Here is a 24,830-nt window from a genome sequence, read left to right as displayed (position 1 = left end):
GGCCAGTTCTTCTGACCCTGTCACCAAGATCCTTTATAAATGGTAAAGGAGCATCATGGGCACCTTGGGGACAGTTCAGGCTCCCCCTGGGCAACTTCCTTGTTGGAGTCATTCATTTTCTCAGTTTCTCTCTTTTGTACTTATTTGTAAGTGTCTCTACCTTAAAAAACCCTATTTGAAGACTCTCTCTGTGTGTGTATGTGTGTATGTGTGTGTGTGTGTGTGTGTGTGTGTGTGTGTGTGTTACCCTATTCACCTTGGATTTGTTGTTCTCCTTTATAGTCTCAATGTACTTTTTACTCTTAAATAATAGTTCTTTCTGTGTTGGGATGAGAAAACTCTTCAGGCATAACAGAAACACAATTCCTGAGCTGCCCCTCACCCCCATCTACTTGGTTTGGCCTAGCTGACTCATGTCCTGCTGGAAAGAATGGCCTGAGAACAGCTCCTGAGCTTTCTGGCCCATTGAAGGAGGAGTTTTCCAGAGATTAACTTGGATGCTGGTTTGGGGGAAGGCAACAACTTAAAAACCACATTTAAAACGCAAGATGAAACCCACATTCAGAACTTTAGGAACAAAAGTCTTGCTCAGGAAGAAATGCCAAAATGTTACAACAAAAATATCCTTGGCTAGCAAACTTGTTCTGTGGGACCCAACGCCTCTGGACGAAGCTCCTGATCCTTGTAAAGGAAATGTAAATACACAGCTTTTCATTTTCCTGAAAATATAATAACTCACTAAGCCACAGAGTGCTCTTACTAGGCCTTCTCTATCCCCAGATAACAAATTGGTAAAAATCAGCATTCTTCATGACTGATTCCTTGTCAACTGTTATCGTCCCTGGAAAAGCAAGTAAGTGGAGCTATCTGCCAGCTGAGCACTGACACAAAATGGTTTGAGACTTGCTGCATCAGAAAACCATAAATGTTGCTGTGGAAGAGTTTATCAGGGAGGGGATGGATCACCGTCAAGGAGATGGAGAGATCCCGGGTGGAATCAGACCAGGAAGTACAAGTTTCTCTTTTCTCAAAGGCTAATCATCCTGCTGAGTTCTTGTGCAAGCCTTTCTGAGCCACCATTCCCCTGACTCATTCTTTCCATCATTCTAGATGGATATTACGACACCGCTGTTACATACCTGTGTCTTTCCCCCAGTGCTCTCCTGGACGGCGGTGCGGGACAGGGCAGTGGTGGCCACAAAACAAGAGAAGAATCCGGAGAAGATGTTGCTGATCCCAAAGGCAATGAATTCCTAAGAGAGAGACTGGATGGCAGTGATGCTACAAATCAAATCTTTGCAAGACCCTCGCCAAGTGTTTAAGGAAGAGCATTAAGAAAGCAAACTCTCAAGCCTGCCCTGCCTGGGAGTCCCAGTTTAATTCTTACCGTTAAAGGTGCTTGGGGCCCTTGGAAGACATGGGGGCTTCTGGCTCCATAGAGCCTAAGCGAGGCTTCACTGCTTTCAGTTGTTTTTAAGATTGACTGATCTTTTGCTCAAATGCTTATTTCACTTCCTGGTGAGTGGCATATCTGTAACTCTCACATAAAATATTTTCTCTGTGGTTGGCTATTTGCTATGAAGTGTATTATGATTAGGAGGGCTATTATTCTTATTGAGGACTAATCATTTAACTGCTGTAATTGCTATGCTGTGTTTTCAGAAACCAACCATACTTGCAGATTTGCAAGCAATGGAAAATCAGCTCACCTGGTAAATGTATCAGATGCTACAAAAAACGTCCTGTATCTATTACAGGTATCAGATGCTACAAAAACCGTCCTGTATCTATTACAGGTATCCCCTGCTTTTCAAAAGTTCACTTTACGCCACTTGGCTTTTACGAAAAGACCTATGTTAGTACCTGTTTTTGCTAACTGAAAGAAATCCCAAGGGGCTTTTCGCTTTTACAAAAAAGGGCGAAAAGCATCTGTTTTGTAGCGAGCCCTTATAGAGGCAGCATGCCCCCCAAGTAGGGAGAGTGACACCACCAAGCTCCTCCCCCAGGAACTACACTCAGCATCTCAGCATCGCGCCGCCATCGCTTTGAACTGTGTTGGTGAGCACCTGTGCTTCATCTAAATGGATTTTGTGCATCTGTTTGCAAGATGTGTCCTAAGGTAACTGCTTCTTCACTTTCCTGCCATTTCTGCTTAAGAAAGTTTTCATAGGAACGCTCTACTTTTGGGTAGCAGGGGAAACCTGCAATTGCACAATAAACCACCTCAATTTAAAGTGGTCACAACTATTATCATTGGTGTTTGTTGCACTGTTTTGCCGTATTATAGCTGTCATTAAAAAAAAATTACCAGGCGATACTAGATTACATGAAGAATTCTTATTCCAGTCTAATATGTCAAGCTTAAATGTTATTTATGACCTAACTGAATTAACTTTTTAAAAATTAGGATTACTTCAACTTATTTCTTAAAAAGTAAAGTGATGCATATACACTATTGATACTATATGTAAAATAGACAACTAATGAGAACATACGGTGTAGCATAGGGAACTCTAGTTAATGCTCTGTGGTGACCTAAATGGGAAGGAAATCCAAAAAAGAGGGGATATATGTATACGTATAGCTGATTCACTTTGCTGTACAGTAGAAACTAACACAAAATTGTAAAGCAACTATACTCCAATAAAAATTAATTTAAAAAAAAAGTAAAGTGATGCATACAGCACAGGGAATATAGCCAATATTTTCTAAGAACTATAAATGGAGTATAACCTCTAAAGCTTGTGAATCACTGTGTTGTACACCTGAAACTTATATAATATAGTACATCAACTATACCCCAATTAAAAAAATAATTTGTTAAAAAATGTAAAACAAAAGAGAGATGTATCAAGCTAATACAACACATGGAGCTTGTTTGGATACTTAACCAGACAAATCAACTGTTTAAAAAAATTCTTAAGATAATCTGAAAACTGACTAGATAGTTGATATTATCAGGGAATTATTGTTAATTTTTTTAGTTGTGATAATGATATTGTGGTTATACCTGAAAACTGACTGGATATTAGATGGTATTAGGGAATTACAGCTAGTTTTTTAGATATGATGATGTATCACGATTGCTTTTTACATGCTTATCTTTCAGAGACATATAATAAAATATGGATAAAGAAACAGTAAAATATATTTTAAAAATTAAGTGATACAACATGCATATTTCAAAATAATTTCAAATTAGCACACACAGGAGAGAAACCAGCTCAATAAAGATGGGTGGAAGAAACCAATCCCTTCTTTAGCAGACAACAAAAATCTTTCCCATTTATGTTTTCTTCTTATTTTCAGCCCTACAAGACCAGTTCAGCAAAAGAGTGACCATACCTGGTTCCCATCGATGGTGTAATCATACTTGATGGCGTATACTTTTCCTACAGACACTGCAATGGCATAAGCGACCACAGCGATGGAAAATGATGCAGTCAGCATCTCAGAAAACAAACTCACAGATGGAATCGCTGGAGGCAAAAACCTAGTGAGTTTTTAAATGAAAAATGCTGTGAAAATTTGACCATAATGCTCTTCCCCCACCTCACCAAATGCTCTATCAACCCAGCCACAAGTCAGAAATGAAAGGACTTGGTCCAAGAGGGCAAGAGGTACGTGAGATGCATAAGTGGTAGCACCTGCTTTTACAGGTTTCAGTCAGAAGTTGGTGCTATCTCACTGGCTGATTCCTTTGTCCCCTATTTGAGAGCCTACAGATGCTGCCTTATCTACGCTCTGACAAGAAAAGCCTGTCATTACTGATTTATTTATTTATTTATTTATTTATTTATTTTTGGCTGTGTTGGGTTTTTTTCGTTTCTGTGCGCGGGCTTTCTCCAGTTGTGGCGAGCGGGGCCACTCTTCATCGCGGTGCGCGGGCTTCTCACTGCTGTGGTCTCTCCTGTTGCGGAGCACAGGCTCCAGACGCGCAGGCTCAGTAGTTGTGCCCCACGGGCCCAGCTGCTCCGCGGCATGCGGGATCCTCCCAGACCAGGGCTTGAACCCGTGTCCCCTGCATTGGCAGGCAGACTCTCAACCACTGCGCCACCAGGGAAGCCCCATTACTGATTTTTTAATACCATACAATCCCATGCTGTGCCATTTCACACATTAGTGTTTCTCCTTACACGATTTCATCTTAAAGGTCTTTGAATTTAAGATATCCTAGCCATAAAATGAGGTTCACCCTGTACAAGGCGAGGTCAGGTCTGTTAAAGAGACAAAGAATGTAAGATGCTAAAAGAGCTAAGTGGAAAATCCATTCTAAGAGCCATGATATTTAAAATCTTCTTGAGTCCAAAAAAGATTAAATGTATGTAATTATCATAATGCTCCAAAGTCACAATGATTAAGACATCCCAACAGTTGCGAGATCAAACAGTTACTGTTTGACAAAACCAGAGCTACTCTACCAACTGTATAAAGAAATAAATCTACAAGTTTATAAGCCTGCAATTGTCCCCCGATATGAAAATCGGGGTGCGGGGTGGATTCCTTTCTTGTACCTATATCTTGATTACTATCCGTATGGTGTAATTCCAGAGGTCCCTGGCCAAAAAGCAAAAACAAAAGCCAATCTCCCTGACCTACCTCACACCTGAAGTTCCTTTAATAGGAAACTATATTTTTTTCCGCCTATAATTAGAGGGAAGTAGTAAAGTAGAAATAAGATTCTTATAGAAAACAATAGAAATCTAGAGCCAGCTAATATCCTAATATTATCCAAATTAATATCCTAATCTAATATCCTAGAAATTGTTGAATCTACCTCTCTTTTTGTTGATACCGGAACTGGGGCCCAGAAAAGTGAAATGATCTGCTCAAGGTCATTTAGTAGGTCCAGGTATGAATGTTAGATATTAGATGATTTCCTGGGTCACAAGATCTGACTGACCCTCTTAGAGCCTGCTGGTTAAGAAAAAGGTTAGTGATGGGACTTCCCTGGCAGTCCAGTTGTTAGGACTCCGGGCTTCCCATGCAGCGGGCGCGGGTTCAATCCCTGGTCTGGGAACTAAGATCCCACATACCCTGCGGTGCAGCCAAAAAGTAAAATTTAAAAAACAGAAGACAACAACAAAAAAGGAAAAGGGTCAGTGAGAGAATGAGGGCTCCTCGTTTAGGTGAATCCTAGTGGGATACTCAGAAGCTGACCGGACTTGCAGAAATTGTATATTTGGCCAAGCAAGGGAGTAGGGAAGTAGGGCAAGTGGTCATAGTTTTGGGGACAGTGTCACTGGGCACTGAGCGATACTGACATATGGCATTGGCCCTCAATGGGACAAAAGGAAGCTGCCGGCGGCGGCCGTGCTTTTACTCCCTTATTGGGGGATTGACGTGGGGAGGGGATGAAGAGGTGGGTAGCACAGTGTTTCTCTTTGTTCCTCCTCCTTTCGTCCAACTCATCTTTCTCTCCTTTCCCTGCCCTTCTCCAATCTCTCCACAGCACCCTTTCTTTTTCAGGTTTGTTAACGTTATTAGACTTGGTTCAGTGCTATCAAAAAGTTGCACAAGACAAATGGGATCACTGCCCTTGGGGAGGAGCTTTGAGTCCTGGGGGCCAGGCAGGTTAGGTCAGCTGACCAATCACACCAGGCGGTCTGTCAGAGGATGCAGCTTGACTAACCCAAGAGCAAGAGGCTAGAGATCCATTCTCAGCAGGAGAGCAGCCAGGAAAGCTCTGGATAGGGTCAGAAGGGATCACGGAGGGCGGGGGTCCCCAAGCCCCGGGCCACGGACCGGTACCTGTGCACGGAGCTGAGCGGCGGGCGAGCGAGCGAAGCGTCATCTGCTGCTCCCCATCGCTTGTATTACCGCCTGAACCATCCCCCGCCCCACCCGACCCCCCACCCCCATCGGTGCAAAAATTGCCTCTCATGACACCGGTCCCTGGTGCCAAAAAGGTTGGGGACCGCTGACTTAGGGCAGCAAAAATGAGTTCCCTAAATCTATTAATAGAACATGGACTTATGGGACAGGGCATTTGCTATGGACCTCCTCTAAGAGTTACACCCTAGGAAGCCTGACAGCAGGGATCTATAAAATATATTATTTATGTAGCTGTTTATAACTACTCAAATAATCTAATTGTTAGGGTGAAAACGCCATAACTCAAATAGCCACACTGCATCTTTTTATCACTAAATTTATACCAGCATTAGGATTCACTATCAAAATGTTGATCCTCTAATGTAAAGTTTCCCAAACTTACCTGAGCATTAGAATCACTTGAAGCCCGTTTGAAAAATATTAATTCCCAGGCCCCTCCTCTGGAAAGCCTGATTCCATAGGTTCAGGGTTGGAACTAGGAATCTGTGTTAATAAGGGCCTCATGTGATTCTTAAAAAAAATGAGTTTGAGAAACACCAGAAAGGATGATATGTAAGTTAAGCCCCATGTAGCCAGATGTAATTTTTCTTTTTCTTTTTTTTTTTTTGAACAGATTAGAAGAAATCATAAGATTAACCCAATGGCAAGGCAGCAGTTCCCTGCGGAATAAGCCCCGGGACTGAGCTGGGCTGAGGAGTTTCTATTAAGAGCATGAGAAACACTGTTACAGGTCCCTCAGCTGTTATTAAGGGAGGGGAAACCAGTACTTCCTAGTTATCTAACAGCAAGTCTAGTCATAGATGCTATAAGTTTATGTTACAAGTGTAATAAACATCTGGGTTTCTTTTTCAATGTCATATGGTCGAATTATACTGTAGGGCCCTTGGTCCACTTTGCACTTTATGAGCGATCTCATTGGTGCTTTACAGCAAGTTCAAGTTGAGATTTCGGTGGTTTGTCATTCTCTTTGTGTCACAGGAGAACCTGCCAGGGCCACAGGACTAGATGGTGACAGAAGTAGACAAAGAACCTTAGTTCTTTACTCTTTTACTTCATCAAACTATCAAATATATCAAACCTCCCTTAGAGATAATGCACTTTATTTACAGGCACAAATGATATAATTATTATCTAAGATGGATTAAACTAAATGGAGGAGAATTTAGGCCAGATGTCCCTTTTTCTTTAAGCAGATTGTTCTCAGTACAATAAATGTTACTAACCATGATTCTACAGTATGTATAGTATACTGTAATTGTATATGTGAGTTTAAATCAGGAATCTGGCGTTAAAAGTGCATGTCCTGGGCTTCCCTGGTGGCGCAGTGGTTGAGAGTCTGCCTGCTAATGCAGGGGACACGGGTTCGAGCCCTGGTCTGGGAAGATCCCACATGCCACGGAGCAGCTGGGCCCGTGAGCCACAATTGCTGAGCCTGCGCGTCTGGAGCCTGTGCCCCGCGACGGGAGGGGCCGCGATAGAGAAAGGCCCGCGCACCGCGATGAAGAGCGGTCCCCGCACCGCGATGAAGAGTGGCCCCCGCTTGCCGCAACTGGAGAAAGCCCTCGCACGAACCGAAGACCCAACACAGCCAAAAATAAAAAAAAAAAAAAAAAAAAAAAAAAAAAAAAAGTGCATGTCCTGCCACGTTTTAAGAACATAAAGAAAAACAGAGAGCATATGCGGGTCGCTTTTAAACAAATGGCTTGATCTTTATCTACACACATACTGTTTATCTGATAGTTTGCACAAATGGATATTTCTTTAAGATCACACACAAATAAGACCAATGAAATGAAGCTTAAGTTTCATTTAAACAGAAAGCACTGACAATATATTAGTATTGCCTAAGAGGAACTCCATACTCACCCACTTGGGATGGACTTAACAATGCCAGCGTTATAGTTTTTTTCCAGGTCAACTCCATATGAAATGGCAGTAGCTATTATTGTCTGAAATAAAACAAAAGAGGTTAAAAAAAAAAGTCCATTTGTTTTAACAATTCCTTTCTTATCAAACTAATTAATGCTGAATTTTCTAATTACACATTCTACTTACCACAATCACTTCTATAGGAATAGGGACTGGGATTTTGTGTTTAAATCGATCATTTAATTCCTTAACTGCCATACAGATGATAATGGTGAGTAATCCAGCAATGAAATCAGCAAGATTAGTGTTACCAATATTTTGAAAAATCTCAATTAGAGTCTGTAAAAAGAAATTTTTTTATATACTTCCCATATGAAAAATCATATCATCATCAAAGAGCACTTAATTTCATGTAAAATTATAAAAATGTGTTGGTTAATATACAGACCATTGACATCCAATCTTTGCAATATATATACCAAGTTATTAATGATGGTTAACTTGAAGTCGTAAAAGTATGGGTGATTTCTGTTTTCTTATTTTTGCTTATCTGTATTTTTTACAATAAGAATGGAATATTTTAAAAGAAAATATATCATTATATACTGTCTTTTGCTTGCAGAAGGGCTTTAAAAGTTTATGGCTTAAGTGGTTTTACAGGTGCTACTAAGTGACCTAATTTTCACCATGTTGATATGTATTATTGAGATTAAAAACTGATAAACCAAAAGTCCCAGTTAACCAATATTTTAGGTAAAGCTCTTCACTAAACCTGAATGATACAGGTGAGAATAAAAATCCCTAAAATTCTTCATATGTAGATACATACGGACTGATCCATTCTTTATGGCAAAGAAAAGCTATTGAATTGATATATAGGTCAAGTATAAATTTTTGGAAATTAATTTGGTACTTAGTTCAAACTTGAACTAAGGTGACTTAAATAAAACTAACTCTTTCCAAGTGGACAGACAAGACAGCTCAAGAAAAACTAGTTTTGTTTTGTAAATAGGAGGTTTCTGGGAATCAAGGGAGATTAGCAAGGAAGAATCCCGGAGGAGAACACTAATATCTTTGTTATAGGAACTTCAGTCCTGTAGAAGGCATGACTTTAGAAGGTATTCCTCAATTCTTCGAGACGACTAATCTCCCAGTGAAGGTTACCTTTCTTTGAATGAGTCCCTTTATGGATATATTTTTATATGAAGATAAAATATTACTTAAAATAATTATAACAACAATCTGGTAACAGTTATGTATAGTGCTCACTGAGTAATGTAGGAGTCATCTTGCCAGCAACCTCCACCTCTTTGGAAAACATTCAAGAGTAAGGGAATGAGAGGAGAAGCTACTGTGCAAGCAAAATACATGCCACCAAGTGCTTGAACAAGAGTTCGAGAATCTGACTTGTAGGAAGCCTCTTGGACTTTCACTGCCTATTTTTGCCCTTGCTTTAAACACAATACTAGCACATTTACTTTGTCTGCTTTCCAGAGTCAGTAAAAATTGCTAGAGGCAGATACATTGATAGTAACAAGATGACGCAAGTGATAGCAGGGTGAAAAAGGAAAAAAAACAAAAAACAAAATAAAACTACTACCACAAGCGGACACAACTCAAGAATTTAAGGCATTTACCATAGCAGTAAACAGCCCTACACAACTCAGAGTCTTGAAGGTATTGCTGTCTGGCCCTTTACATAATCAGTTTTCTGATGATGACCGTGATTAATTCATGAGCTAGATATAATACTTCAATTAATTGTCTATACAATAAAGGTTTACTCTCAACGCAAGATGGAAATATTCAAACTTAAGAACAATCAGAATACCTATCCCAATCCTAAAAACTTTCACCTTAACAAAAGTGATCACTACAGGATTGCCATGTAATCTTTGAGAGTCACTTAGACCTTTGAAGAAAAAGCACCTGTGGTGTATTAAAAATGTAATATGAGTTGCAAAAACCAAGATCAGTTTATATTACACAATTGCATCAAACAAGGCATATGAATATATTAATTGCCTATACTGAGTAGTTATTCAGAATCTTTTTTTTTAATTTTTATTTTATATTGGAGTATAGTTGATTTTATTCAGAATCTCTTATGAAAAGTTCTACAATAGAAAGCTTAATCTATGTGGAAATAAAATTCACCCATATAAACTGAAGTAGTCAGATTGTACTCAAAGATATAGAAATGAGACTTTAAGAAAGCACTGTAAAGTAATTCCAATTTAGTTTACTATTAAAGTACTTACTAAAATGTGTTTAAAATATGGATATACTTATGATTCCATATTTCAACCTAGTATTCTGACCAGTTCAACTCAAGGTAATGAAACTTTTCAGAATGGGTAATATTTTACTATATTTCCTACCATGCCTGGAGAATTTTAGAACCATTTCATTTACAGAATTTCTTCCTTCTGGGTATATGAAGCCTTAAGTTAAAAATTATACCTGATATTACATATGAGGAAATTCACTGGTTAACTTTTGGTGCCAAATTTATTTTAATTCATTTTATCTCTATGAATATAACAAATCCCTCATAATCAGCCCTTGCTGTCAGGCATTTCCTCCTACCAGAACTTCTGCTGCATATATAAGATCAACCATTAAAATGTTACTTTCCTTTTATAATGGCTTCATTTTTACATACTGAAATAGATTCGAAGTAATGAATCTGACTGAGCTTAGTGGTAGCTTTCAAAACTCTCACCATCTGGGCAGAACTTTTCCATGTGGTCTTCCTCCTCATTAGGGGAAGAAATGGGGAGGTAACGTCAATTTAGTCAGCAAGCAGAAAGGCTTCCCTTGTCTTTTGAGACAAACCATTCAGAGTGAACAGTAGCAAAACATAACCACTTTGAAATGGACTGTGTGATTTACTTACATGATTGAGTAGTTACCTGGTAGCTTGAGTATTACTAATTCTGAATTCTGCCAATTTTCCTTTCTGCCTCTTGTACCCAGCATCTCTGGCATTTGTAAACAAGTTTCTATTTTTCTTTCTTTCCCAATATTTCCTCCTCCCATTACTTGTATTCATTATTTCCTTTTTTTTGGAGGGAGGAGCAGGCAGGCGATCCAGAGCACAAGCTTATAACAAAAGGGATGTTAACTACATTCCAGGGACAGCATCTTACAACAATCTTACAGTCTTTCCTGGAGGAATCCACAGCTGCCCTGAATGTGTTGAAGGATTCTTTCACGAATAATCGCAACTGGTAATATCATAAGCAGAATTCTCTGTTCAGGTACTGAGTGGCTCATTCAACCCTTATGCAATTATTTCCAAACCTGCTGATTTTTTTTTTTTTTTTTTCCAGAGGAGCAAGCTTATATTCATCCTCACACAAGAACGATTGAAGTATCTTTATCCAACTTGGCTGGCCTGGGAGGAATTGCTTGCAGAATTCTGTAACACATTCTAACCTGAGGCTTCAAGAATAATGTTCAACAGGACATAAGTCACATAATAGTTTAAAAACTATTTTTGACCTTGTTCTAGTGTTTCCTGGTTACTTTGCTCTCTGTTGAAAGTGGGGTTATTTGCAGCAAGCTTCATCTTAAACATAGTCCTAGGAGACCAGAAGGACTATTTCTGTCCCCTGTCTGCAGAAGTCCAGCAGCGGCCAGAGACCCAGGTCACCCATCAGCCTAGGCCTCCTGTGATCTGTGAGGATGCAGTCCTAGTGATGTTTACACGACGAGGCGAGCATACTCAGTTGGGGTGTCTTGGTGGATTCAGGAGTAAGTGGGTTTGTACAGGGAGTGAACAGTGCCTGGCACGTGGCAGGTTTCAATAAATACTTATTGAAAAGATGAACGGATGACAATGAAGGAATAAATGAATGAACAGTTGATGGAGAAAGTAGGAAAGCAAAAAAAAATATGGTGTGTAGGGACTGCAAAAGTGAGACAGCCTCTCAGAAAAAGACAGTCAGAAGGTCTCAAAGCAAACCAAGGTCTTGGTAGGAAAAAAATCAACAATGACAGAAATAATGATGAATGAAAAAACAGCTGCTAATAGGCTCGGTCCTTGGGAAGTGAACAGTAAGTTCCATGAGGTCTGATCATCATGATCATGAAAATAACAATAATGAACTGAATTCTTACTATGAGCCTGGTATTGTACTAAGTGCTTTACACAAATTTTCATTTTTAATCCTCAGAGTGCTAACAAGCAGCTACTCTCATTATTCCCATTTTACAGCTGAGAACACTGAGGCTTAGAAAAGTTAAATATGACATGCCCAGAATCACATGGGTCATAGGTGGTGGAACCAAGACTCCAACTCAAGTCTATTGAAGTTCAAAGTCTATGATCTTAATCACTATGTTAAACTGCCTCCTCTACCTAGTCCCACTGCCTAGCACAGTATCTGGCCTGGAATAGGCACTCGGTATGTCTGTTGAATGGACAGAGTAATGTGGGATTATGGCACTGCTGTGAACCTGAGCAAATTCCTGTCCACCTCACTAATTTTTAGATATGTATGCATGGCCTTACATCAGTTTAGAAGCAAATACATGGGTCATTAAAGGACTCAAACTCATTCTTAACGCTGGCACATTGTATTTGCCTTGTATCATTCTCCCCAAGCTAGGGTGACATCATGTTACTATTACCACCATTTTTCAAGCACTGATAACATGCTTTATACAGAACATACATTTAGATCCAAGAACTTTTTCAAATCTAATTAGTGTGATCTACATCCTTCTTTTGCTTCTCTTTTGCATGTTGAATCATCTCTGAATCTAATGTTCCTCTTCATCTATAATTGCTGAGACATTTACATTATGCATTTTATGGACTCTCACAGTTAAAAAGGGCTTTAGAGATACATGTCCAATCATTTCACTTTATAAATAAAACAGAAAAGAAGCTTTGAGATGTGAAATAATAATTTCAAAATAACACTTTGTTTTTTTTGAGTACTTGTTATATGCCAGCCCCTAGGCCAAGTGCTTCTCATATATCCTTATTTAACTTAATTGGTAGATATTACTACCAACTCCATTTTGCGGAGTAGAAAGCTGAGGCATGGTGATTTGCTCATGTAATAGTGCAAATAATAAATAATAGGGTCAGGATATGAATCCCGTTCATCCAAACTGAGCTTTCAGCCACTGTCCTATACCACGTGTCCAAGGTCACTTAGCTTAGCAGAGGCAAAATTGAGAATGGGGTTCAAGTCTGCTGCCTCCCAGGCCAGTCTTCACTGTAGCACTTTGTTTTCGTTACTATTTTTAAGAGCAATGATACTTCTGATACCATTTTGATCAACTGAGAACAATGTTTTGCAAAATCTGCCTTTTTCAATGTCACCCCTGATTCTACTGCTTCTTTCAGAGAAGAATGTTTTCAGTGGCTCCCAAAGTATGGCACGGAGGAACGCACACTCTCCAGACTCAAGTTCAAGAGGAAAAGTGAGCCATCCCTGGATTAAGAAGCACCACTTACATAGATAATGGAGAGAATTCCATTATAGTTTTTGGTTGAAACATTGAGGACAATCTTTAGCTGTGAGACCAACACTTGGAAGGCAGCAGCTGTTGTGAATCCACCAACCAAAGGATCTGCCAGGTACCTCACTATGAATCCAATCTGCAAACCTCCAAATATCAACTAGAACAAGAAGAAGGAAAGAAAAATTAAATGTTTGCCTGGGAAAAGGATCAACCCTTTTGAACTATTAATGAATTAAACTTAACACCAATTAAAACTCTGGTAGCCTGCCGATAACACAAAAATACTTGTAGGAAAGAAATCTGAATTTCTTAATGCCCTCTCTCCTCCACCACTCTAAAATTTGAAAACCGTGTGTAGTACGAACCTTAAAGTATTTCTAGATATGTAATAAGAAAAGAAAAATTCATGTAGCTTATTTCTGTGACTTGCAGTTTCCATGGCTCTGCTCACCAGAACATTTTTTTCTCTTTGTGGGTTCTGGCACATTTCCCTTCTCTTATTCTCATTTGAATCACACATGTTCTTCTGCCTTTTTTTTTTCTGTCTCTGACTTTGATGATTAAGTGAGCCTTAATAAGCGGGGGCTTGCTGATTATTTTAGCACCTGACCTAAAACAATATAACTTAAAAAATAACTTTGAGGGGTCGGTAAATTGATTTGTTTTGCTTTTAAATGAATCTTTGAGTCCACATGCTTTACAGTTAATTCTTTCAAATACAAATCATGCCAATCTATATATTCCTTGTAAGCCCATTACCTGTATGATTCCAACCAAAAGAGTAAGGGTGCTCGCAATCAATACTCTTGCTGCATCTCTAGCTGCAGAGTCTATCATGGTGGTATTCAGTGTAGTTCCATTACTGCTGGATACGAGAAAGTGTTCATCGGGGGCCATGCTCAGAACAACAGATCCCACCATTAAACTGACCACTGGGAAAGGTCCTGGGGGAAAAAAGTCTCTTATCAATTAATAATTATTAATCACTTGTAAATCAACTATACCTCCATAAAAAACTTTTTAAAATTATTATTATTAATTGCAAATGTTTAGGCTCAACATGTCTACGTAGGATTAGAAAGATGTGTGAAGTAATTAGCTGTGATTGGGAAAATACTGTTTGTTCACCAAAAAAAGCTAAAAAGTAGATGCTTCAAGGCATTCATGACCCAGAAATGAGCAAGAGAGACATGTAGGTGGGTCACTGTAATACAGCTTTCAGGCTGCCTTGTAAGTACACAGGTAGGGTGTCTAACCTATCTGTGTGTCATCTTCATGTATATGGGTGGGGACATGGGTGGGTGGAGGGAGGAGTTGTAAAGAAAGTTTTCCTGGCAGAAATGGCATACTAGCTGAGTCATTACTTGTTCCATCTTATTTTTATTCCATGTAAGTTCATTTCCTAGAGCATCCAATGTCCTGATCTCTGTGGAGAGAAGGACCTTGATCAATATCACTTGCTCAAAATTAGGTTAAAGAAATAGCAAAGGGAGTATAGAGTTTCTCTTTTTCTCTTTCCAAGACAAATTTTTTCATATCAAATGCCAGTCTGTAAGATTCTACGTTTCAAAAGTACTTTTCTTTCAGCAGCTGCTCCATTCACTACTGATGTTTTTATCCATGATGATGATGATCCTATCCTTTGATCATGGAAGGCTTTAACAGCTGGGAGGGCTCAGTACCAAAATCCAGTAACCCGGAGTGTCTAAATGTATAGAACACCAAAGAGAAAAAAATCAGCTTCTGTGTTCCTCACCTCGTCATGCATTTGATACTGATCTACTCTCCCAGGTGAGAAAGTTCTTTTAGTCAATAACCTCATTCTGATCTCCTTTTATAGACAAGGCAATATGCCAGACACTGGGGGAAATACAATGAAGGATAAGGATATGGGTTGGGGATATAGTAGTAGATGGCTGCATTTGTTTCAAAAGGATTGCCCAGGTAGACATGTCTAGCCAGCAGATGGATGTAGGCGAAAAGTTATCTCAAGTGTAAATGTCAACGTTGCAAAATAGCATTAAAACACTCATTTACTAGAACATTTTAGCAGAAGAAAATTCAAATTTTAGGAAGTTCAGGAAATAAATCTATTTTGGGCCATACCAAGAAGGACAACCAAGCTCAGTTTCTAAGTTGTTTTGGCACGATTTTGCCAGTCTTCCAATATTAGTGACTTAAAATAAGTATGCTCTTTAATAAGACAATGAATATGTATTTGATGAACATAATTTAGTAAAAGCTAAGTTAATCTAGTAAAACAGCAGGTTCAGAACCTCTTGAAGATTTTTTTCCCTTGTCATTTTTTATTTTAGAACACTTTCTAAATATAGAGTCAAACTTATTATATTTTTGAAAAGCAAAACATGCTAAGATTTGAAGGTAGGCTACAATTTTTTAACAATCTTTCAATTTTCTCCTCTTCATTAAAAAAAAAGGGGATTAAGTGTAAAGCTTACACTTTACACTTAAGAACCATTGCATCATTGAATAGGAAAAGCAGGCAAAACACTGATGCCCTATCTCCCTAGAAAACATTAACAAAGATATGGAAGCAGAACACACATAATATAGCCCAAACACGTTAAATGTGAACAGATATAATTGTATATGCTTATAATTACCAACTGAGATGTGTCTTGATGTTCCGAAGATAAAGTAGGTCAGGATAGGAAAAAAAGCAGAGTAGAGACCATATCCAACAGGAACAGCAGCTAGTAGAGCGTAAGCCATGCCTGAAAGTACATCCAAAATGATCAAATTCAGAAACAAAAGTTATGCTTTATGTCTACTGAACAGAGAAAGGCCTTTTCATAGATCTCTTCAACTTACAGCTCATTCTGAGTGATTTCCTTACTACGCTAGGATGCAGAACATGATTCAAATCAGCTGGGATAATGATTGCAGCTCACATATCACCTGCTCAAAGGAGCTGACTCAACTGATCAGTAGTTCAATCATCAGGTGAGTGAAAAAAGAAAGTCAAGTCAGTTGTTGATTAAAAACTTGATCAATTCAGTTCAAAGGCTCAGGCTGGGTTTGTCTGAATTCAGTGTTTCAGTGTTGTGAGGAACACAGTCATTGTTGCCCTGCTCTTTCTCCTTTCTTGTGGGGGAACAGAAGTTAGATCCAAAGAAAAAAATCTGACCTTTGTACATAACATAGGCTCTCCACTAAGAGATCAACACCTTCGCTAGGCTATCCCAAGTGGCTTCTGGGTCCATGAATGTCACACTGTATGGAGAAATCTCAACCTTTCTGTGTACATGGCAGTGGAAGACAATAATGCGTTGGCTTTTTGTTTGTTTGTTTGCTTTTTGCCTTAAACAACAAACAACTATTTCTCACAGTCCTGAAGACTGAGAGCTTCAAGATCAAAGTACCAGCAGTTTCAGTATCTGGTGAGGGCTCTCTTTCTGGTTTGCAGATGGCTGCCTTCTTGTTGTATCCTCACATGGCACAGAGAGAGTGAGCTCTGGGCTCTTCCTCTTTTTATAAGGGGACTCTACCTGATTACCTCCCAAAGGCTCCCACCTCCAAATATTATCACACTGGGGATTAAGGCTTCAAGATAAGAATTTTGGAGGAACACAAACATTCAGTCCATAGCACTTTCCTTCTCCTGTGGGTTTTTTTTGATTAAATACTTCTTAGGTAGTCAGCACATCTTACTCTATATTACCTCCTTACATTTTACTCACTCACAGTGAGAGAAAATCAAGCCCTTTGACCTTTGGGTCATTAATAAAGGATTACATTTATAACAGTAAAAAAAAAAAAGTGGCAACAACCTAAATATCTTGGCCTCCGAGTGCCCAAAATTATTTATTGAATGAATGTCTCAAAACAGGGAAGTGGTTAACTAAATTATACTGTAATTCTATGAAATGAAGTTGATGTGCTGCATAGAAATAATTTACTACTAATAATTTACCTATCTCTAGTACAATAAAGTTCATATAAGAAATAAGTGAGAAAAGGCAGGATTCAAAATAGTGATCAGGGAATTCCCTGGTGGTCCAGTGGTTAGGACTTGGCACTTTCACTGCCATGGCCCAGGTTCAATCCCTGGTCGGGGAACTAAGATCCCACAAGTGAGTAGCGCAGCCAAAAAAAAAAAAAACAAAAAACACAAAATAGTGATCAGTTTAAAAATATGAAAAGATTTAACAGAATTCAGGTATGCAAAGACTATAATATAATAAACACCCATGTACCCAGCCTCTAGCTTAAGAAATAAATTATTGCCAGTACAGTTGAATCTCTCTATATACTCTTTCTCATTCACATTGTCTTTCCTCCCTCCACCCTCAGGAATCAACCACTATCCTGAATTTAGTGCTTATCATTCTCAGACATTTCTTTATACCTTTACATAGATATGCATTTATGTGTCTAGTAGGATATTTACTAAAATATGGGTTTAGTGGGTTATCTATATGCTAGGATCAAAGGAGACTTCTCATTTGTTGAAGAGGTATTTTTTTCGTGTTCCTATATGTATTTTCTAGTTTCCCACAATAAACATTCATTCATTCAGCAACTATTGATTATGTACCCTCCATGTGTCAGGCACTGTTCTAGGTTTGGGAGAATATGGGAGTGGACAAAACAAAGTCTCTGCCCTTAGAGAGTTTGCATTCTAGAAAAATCTGTATTACTGATGCAAATGTTTTCATATATAAATTACAACAAGGAATTGCAATAAACACTCATCCCAAGAGCATAGAGTAGAAAGGTGAGGCCACAAAGGGAAGACAAGAAAAGGAGCAAAAACAAAAGCCAAAAAAAAAAATTTTTTTTTAATATTCAAAAATAAAAGAAGGAGCAAGGAATGAAAACAACCTATTTCCTATGTATTTTTTTCAAGTCTTTCTCAAACTTCCACTTGCCTAAACTGGGCTCTGCAGTCCTTACAGGCCTGGAAAATGGGGGCTTTTTCAGTTTTCACATAGTATCCTATTTCGGGACAACTGCTACTCAGATATACTGTAATCATATTATAAGGGAATTTGGTACAACAGTTTTGAAATTATATAATTTGTAAAGAAATCTAAGCCATTGATTTAAACTATGGAATCTCTTGTGTTGGCACCCTTCCTGTGTAGGATGGTGGCATGTATTGATAAAGGTGGTGCTAGCAAACATTCGGAAGCATCTAGAAGGCAAAAGTATCCATAGAAAGTAGAGAGCAGGTTCCCCATAGGTACGAATAAAAATAGCACTAAAAGGGCTGCATTGATTTCTTGCTGCCTAGTGGGAACTTTTTTGTTAATAATAAAAGTAAAAAAGATCCCATGATCCTTAGCATTTCTGGCTTCTCAGTAACTCCGATGAGTTTTTCCCCACCCCTCAGCTGCCCAGCCAGCGGTTATATTGGTTATATCGTGGACTTTGCCATCCCTAGAAACTGCAGCACCACCTCTGAAATCTCAACGTTGAGCCTCCTGCTCTCCACCTACAGCCACCTAGCCTCTCCGCTCACCTACTCCAGAATCCTTACTGCAACATTTCTTTGTCCTCAGGAGGCTTCTAATCCATGAGCGGATCCACTATCCTTGGTACCCTCTCATCTTCACTTGCCTCCTTGTCCATAGAATTTTCAGAAATACTCTGAACTTCCTGGCTTCACTCTCTCTCTCCTTCCCCTGTCTTCTCTGGTAAAGCCCCAGTCTGGCCAAACCCAAGCATCACCCTATTGCATGCCAGGATTCAAGCAGCTGGATAACTGAACTAAAGTTCTCTACATTTGGGCTGGCCAGTTTCACATAAATTTCATGATCGCAAGCCCCAGATGGGAACTCCAAACTGCCTGGCCATCCAATTTCATTTCCTCAGGAAGTGTGCTTTTCCTCACCCTGAGATAGCTACTCAGACTTCCCCTACTTCTCTCAAACTCCCCATCCCCCTTCTCTATACAGACACTGTTTAGAGATGAATCCTAGACTTCATCCAAAACAGGGACTCCATGAGATGCCTATTGGCTTTTTACCAAAATTTACAGTCTCTCTGCATCTGCACAGTTTTGTCCGTTTTTCTCCTTTGAAAATGGAGGAAAAATACCCCACCTATCTTGAAGGAGCAGCCTTCCCACTTTTATCCTTGAACTGCTCTACACTTGCCCCTTCTTGTCACTTTTACTTGTTTCTCCTCTACCCCATGGACCACAGATCTCATGGTCCACTGGGTCACATCTGTGTTCTAGTACCTCCTATACTAAAAGAAAAATAAATCCTCCCATCACTTTATCTTTGCCTTTTATGCCTCTGGTTACAGCCATTTCTCTACTGTGCTTCACAGCAAACCTTCTTAAAAGTATTGTCTGTGTTCCATCACCAAGAGCATTCCACACTACAGACCCCTCTATCCTTAAAAAAAAAAAAAGAAAGAAAGAAAGAAAGAAAAGAAAACAACTCCTCTCTTGGCTTCTGACCCCACATTCCTCAGATTGTTCTTTTTCTCTAACTTCCTGAGCCCAACCTCCTCATGTTTCTTTGTGGCCCCTCCTCATCTCCCCGACCTTTAAGTACTCCAGCCCCGTTCTCCTCCCCATCTGCCCTTTCTCCCTAGGTAGTTTCAGGTATTCCCACTCCTTTAAATATCACCTCCAAAGTGATGCTTTCTGGACTTTTATGTCTAGCCCAGACCTCTCCAATGACCTTCACACTTCTAGTATCTCCAACTCCATATTTGGCCTCTCAAATGTGGCATGTCCAAAAGGAAATGCTTGGTTTTCCATCCCAATCCTGCTCCTCAGCCAGTTCCAATCCATCAGTATATTATCTGTGATTCCTGCTCCAAAATACATTTCAGGGGACTTCCGTGGTGGTACAGTGGTTAAGACTTCTCACTTCCAGTGCAGGGGGTGCTGGTTCAATCCCTGGTCGGGGAACTAAGATCCACATGCCTTGCGGTGCAGCCAAAAAATATATATATTTATTTCAGATCTGTGCAGCTCTCTCTAATCTCCTGCTTGATTGGCTTCAAGCGGAACCATCTATCCTCAGGGCTGGGACTGGGGAGAGGCAAGCGAGCAAGCGAAATGCCTGGGGCGCATTATTGAAGAAGGCCCCCAGAGAGTGACTCATTTACATCTTAATCCTGGCCCTGTCTAACCTTATCTCCTCCTGTTCACTGCCCCCAGCCCGCCCCCTCCTCCACCCACACTGGAATTCTTCCCGTTCCTCCCTTGAAAATACTATGCTCTTTTTGACCTCAGGGACTTTGCACCTGTGCCTGGTACACCCTTCTTTCTGCTCCTTACACGGCTGTCTCCTTCCCATCCTCCTGACCCTGATTAAATTTCACCCCCTCAGGAAGCCTTCCTTGACCATTCTAACTAAAATAAACACTCCATCCCAAATTCATCCCTATTCAAGCCTATTTAATCCACCATAATAGATATCACAATCTGTAATTATTTTTCTGTTTATCTGCTTATTTAATTCCTCTGTCTCCCACTTAAAATGAGCTCCATGAGGTCAGTACCCACACATGCCTGTCAGTAAACCACTGAATCCCCATGGCTGGCCTACATATATTATTAGGTGAATGAATGATGATGAATGATGAATGGACATATGAATGAACCAGGTTGACCTCCCAGAAATTCACCTTACAAAGATAACTTCATAGAGATAATGTTTCTAGAAAGCGTATCAGTCATAAAGTGAGGAACTGCATCGTTTATAAATTAAGATCCTAGGAATTAGACTATTAGACAAATTAGACAAATCCCAGCTCTACCACTTACCAGCTCCATGACCTTGGACAGGATGCTTAATAAATGAAACTAAAACTAAAGTTAATTCTTATAAGATACTTGTCTGTGAACACTTGGGGGACACAGCTTGAAATAGCATTTTTCATACATAAAGATGATTCATTATCAGGAATGCAATTCAGTCCTCTTTAGTAAATGTTAACAGGGCCACCTATTTTGTGCCAGTCTCATGCTAGGCACTGGCTAAACAATATGAATTAGACAGTTCCTGTCCCCCAGGAGCCACAGGGCATTGCCATGCCACAGCTATTAGAGTCCACTGTGTACACAGCACTTGGCATCATTTAACATATGGACCGCACCGCCCCATCCAACTCTCCCATCGACCTTTGTGATTGAAAACATGGTTGACCAGGCTGTGGCTCTGCACTGGGGCCACAGAACATCTTCCTTCTCTGTGGGAATCTCCCTGGCCTGCTCTGAATAATCCTGAGAGCTCTATAGGCAAATTTTGGCTCATGGCATTGCTCAACCACTATTACTAACTTCTGAAATAGCCATCTCTCTACACACATTTCTACCCCACCCTACTTCCCATCACTTGGCAAACTGAGACTTAACCTTCAGGGAAACAGCTCTGATGACTCCTCCTCTAGGAAGCCATTCCCAGTCTCTGAAGGCTGGGTTGAGTGCCCCTGTGTGCACTCCCTTCCCAAGCAATGTTACCCCTGCTACGGTTGGTCCTTCCATTGAATTGTTATCTCTCTCCTCATTGGACTATGAGCTCCTTGAAAGCAGGTGGTGCATCTTATTCATGTCAGAATACCTAGTGCCTGGCACCTACTAGATACTCCATAAAATGGTAATAAATAAATGAGATTTCTGTTTTCATGGTCCAGAAGCTTTGTAGAGTTGAGGTGAGGGCAGAAGCAAGATGATGGGGGTGGAGGACAAAGGAGAATGCCCATAATGCTATTCACCAGCTATGCAATAGATTTCCAAGATGTTCATGGAAATGCGGCATAAAGGCAGTTTAAAAAATGTCCTGTGTTGGGACATTTTGCCAGAAGATTAAAATACGGGGATGGATTTAAAAAGGGGAGGGGGAGGTAAGGGGAGAAAAAGCCACTTACGTGTAGTCCAGGCTAAAATACGTCCTTCCCTTTCCCTTAAGTCAGTTTCAAACTGCAGGTCAAGACCATGTATGCAATGTAAGATAATTTAACGGGCTACAATCATCATTTAAAAAATATAAGCAGAATAGAATAGGACAGAATAGAAAATATCAGAGTGTATCACCTGTAGTGAGGGTAAATATTATTTCACAAAACTTGAGATATGTGTGTATAGATCATGATGTAATACAGATTTCTTACTGTGAGTTCTGATCAGTGAAAATTGGGAAGCTGCTGCTTAGGTGATAGGGCTCTAGTTGGAGCCATGCAGCTAAAGAAGCAGCAGGGCTTCCCCGGAAGAGAACTCCAAGGAAGAGGAGAAAGAGGGGAATCTCACCACTAAGGGGCAGACTCTGGAGGAAAGATGAAGGCTGTGAAGGGTGAGCAAGCCTTTGTTGCAGACCCATGGGAGCGAGGGGAGAGTTAGGAACAGCTGCTGGAGACTGCAGTTCTCCATCACTTGGGAGCTAGTCCACCACCATCTTACCTTGCAGTGTCCCCACTAGCCCAGTACTAACTCCCGAAATGGTATCATTAAGCAGCCATTCCTTGATCCGGTATTTGGGGAGCCAGTCCAAGATGGGCAGGAGGGTCTTCAGCACACCAAGGGTTCTCTTTCTTGAACAACTGTCAAAAGGCAAGAAAACTGGACTTGCAATCCAATCTCCATCACAGCCCACTGCAAATCACAAAGTGCTTACCATGTCTTTGCCAAGAACTCTATTTACCCTTTTAAATGCACTGTACTAGAAAACACAGGATTAAGTGTTCCCTCCCCTCTCCCACCTTCTTAATCCTCTGAGAAAATATCCCTAAACAAGAACCCATTTTCTGGTCCAGCCCCAGATTGATCAATGTGGAGTCTTTAAATGGAGATTAATTTTTGGACTTCTAACCCAGGCACTTTCTTCTTCTTCTCTTTTTCTTTCAAGAAACATAAACAAACTCTGTATATTTTGGCAATAGGAGCATGGAGCCAGTTTTTACAACTCTTAACATGATGAATCTATATCTTGCTGCACCTTGCTATCTAGATTTTAAAATTCAACAACCTATAGGTAAAAGAAGAAACATATTAAAAGTAGGTGAACACTATTTGACTCCTGATTCAAATAAGTTATTTTAAAAAGTATATTTATGAGACAATTTAAAATTTTTGACTTAATTTTTTATATTAAGGAATTTTTTAATTTTTGTGTGTGATAATGGAATTGTGGTTGTTATTTTTTAAGAGTCCCTAAAGATATATACAGACAAAACAAAAAACAAAAAAAACAAAAAGAAACACCATATGGGACTTAGTTTAAAAAAAAAGTGGAGCGGGGCAAGTATATGGTGAAACAAGATTAACTTTGAGGTGATCATCTTTGAAGCTGGGTGATGGGTAAAAACATGGGAGGGGGTTCATTACACTACTATGCCTACTTTTGAATGTGTTTGAAATGTTTTATAATGAAAGGTTTTTTAACAGAAAGAAAATCTAGCAGCAGCTGATAGTTCCATTTTTGTTTGTGATATCTACTTACGGGTGTCTCGTTTGGGTTTAGAGATTGATGGAGGTTCTTCTCGGGGGGCCCTACTGCCTGACAGTGGACAACTTGGAGCGCAACGCGCTCTGTGTTCGCGCCTTCATTTCGTGTCTCTGAGTGGCATCCGTCCTAGACGAGTTTGGGGCTTTCAAGGATTCTTGGTCAGGTTACGGGTTACCCATCACCTCTCTGTAATCGAGCACCTTGCTCTCCCTCTCTCCTCAGCCTAGCCTTCACAAGAAGGCCGTAGGGACCCTCTGTACCCCAAGGCGCACTCCAGGTACCCTCAAGAGAGGAAAAGGAGATGCGGCTCCCCGAACACACCCTCTCCAAAGATGAGTTTCCGAGACTAGTGTCGATTCGGGCCGAGAATGATAGAGCCACCCTCCCAACGGGAAGGCCAGAGTCCGTGAGCTGACCGAAGCAGGGTCGACCCTGCAGGGCGGCGCGGCATCCCACACTCCGCCGCCGGGCACGCCCGCGGGTCGGCGCGCCCGGATTCCCGGCTTCACTGAGCCCCGCGCCCCGCCCGCCGCGGCTGCTACCTGCAGCCCTTGGCCAGGCTCTCCCGCAGCGTCTTGCGCTCCTGCAGGCGCCGCTCGTACTGCTGCTGGAAGGCGAGCTCGCTGTAGACCGGCCGCGACACCACGTAGCTGCAGCTGTACTCGGGGAGCGGCGGCGGCTCCAACCTGCCGCCCGGCGCTGCCATGACCTGCGAGGCGGAGGACGACGAGGAGGGAGGAGATGGAACGAGGGAAGAGAAGAGGAGGTGAAGACCGCCCGTTAGCCGCCCCCGGCCGGCCCCACCTGTTGCAGCCGATCCCCGAGAGCCTGGTCCGCGCGCTGCCGCCCTCTGCGCCCGGGCCCGCCGCCCCCGGGCGCGCACCTCCAGCCTGCAGGGGGCCCTGAGGACCTCTGGGTCCCGAGCCTGCACCTGCCGCCCGGCGCAACCGGACTCTAATAAGAGAGTGAGCCCGGCTCTGGGGGGCGGCGGGAACCCGACCCAGTCCCCTCAGATGGGCAGCCAGGGCGCTGTCCGCGTCCTGAAATCTCCCCAAACCCGGGCTGGGGCCCGCGGCGCGCAGGGGGCAGGAAGGGGGACCCTGCGAACGTCCCTCTCTCCCCGCACCCGACCCAGGGCGCAGCGCCAGGCGCGCCCTGGGAAAGAAGCACAACCCCCGGGGCCGGGCGTGGAACCCTCAGGCCATGCTCCCC

The 24,830-nt window shown here is 41.1% G+C and overlaps 1 protein-coding gene and 1 non-coding gene across 2 annotated transcripts in view; one reads left to right on the top strand and one right to left on the bottom strand.

Moving 5' to 3' along the window:
• SLC26A4 (solute carrier family 26 member 4) overlaps positions 1–24,324 on the bottom strand; it is a 48,247-nt gene extending 23,923 nt beyond the window's left edge. Inside the window, exons 1-9 of the mRNA XM_007180896.1 lie at positions 24,161–24,324; positions 22,574–22,713; positions 15,813–15,923; positions 13,948–14,132; positions 13,181–13,345; positions 7,891–8,043; positions 7,702–7,784; positions 3,346–3,493; positions 1,140–1,253 (exon numbers count right to left, since the gene is read on the bottom strand). Coding sequence (XP_007180958.1) covers positions 1,140–1,253; positions 3,346–3,493; positions 7,702–7,784; positions 7,891–8,043; positions 13,181–13,345; positions 13,948–14,132; positions 15,813–15,923; positions 22,574–22,713; positions 24,161–24,324 — 1,263 coding nt within the window. The remainder of the gene's footprint in view (positions 1–1,139; positions 1,254–3,345; positions 3,494–7,701; positions 7,785–7,890; positions 8,044–13,180; positions 13,346–13,947; positions 14,133–15,812; positions 15,924–22,573; positions 22,714–24,160) is intronic.
• On the top strand, positions 17,197–17,268 carry TRNAE-UUC (transfer RNA glutamic acid (anticodon UUC)). The gene has a single exon. It is a non-coding gene; the product is annotated as a tRNA-Glu (tRNA).
• Positions 24,325–24,830: the final 506 nt, after the last annotated feature.

Source organism: Balaenoptera acutorostrata, chromosome 7, assembly GCF_949987535.1.
Source record: "Balaenoptera acutorostrata chromosome 7, mBalAcu1.1, whole genome shotgun sequence".
NCBI lineage: Eukaryota > Metazoa > Chordata > Mammalia > Artiodactyla > Balaenopteridae > Balaenoptera > Balaenoptera acutorostrata.
Note: the sequence above shows the minus strand (reverse complement) of the source record. Positions and strands in the feature narration are given on the sequence as shown.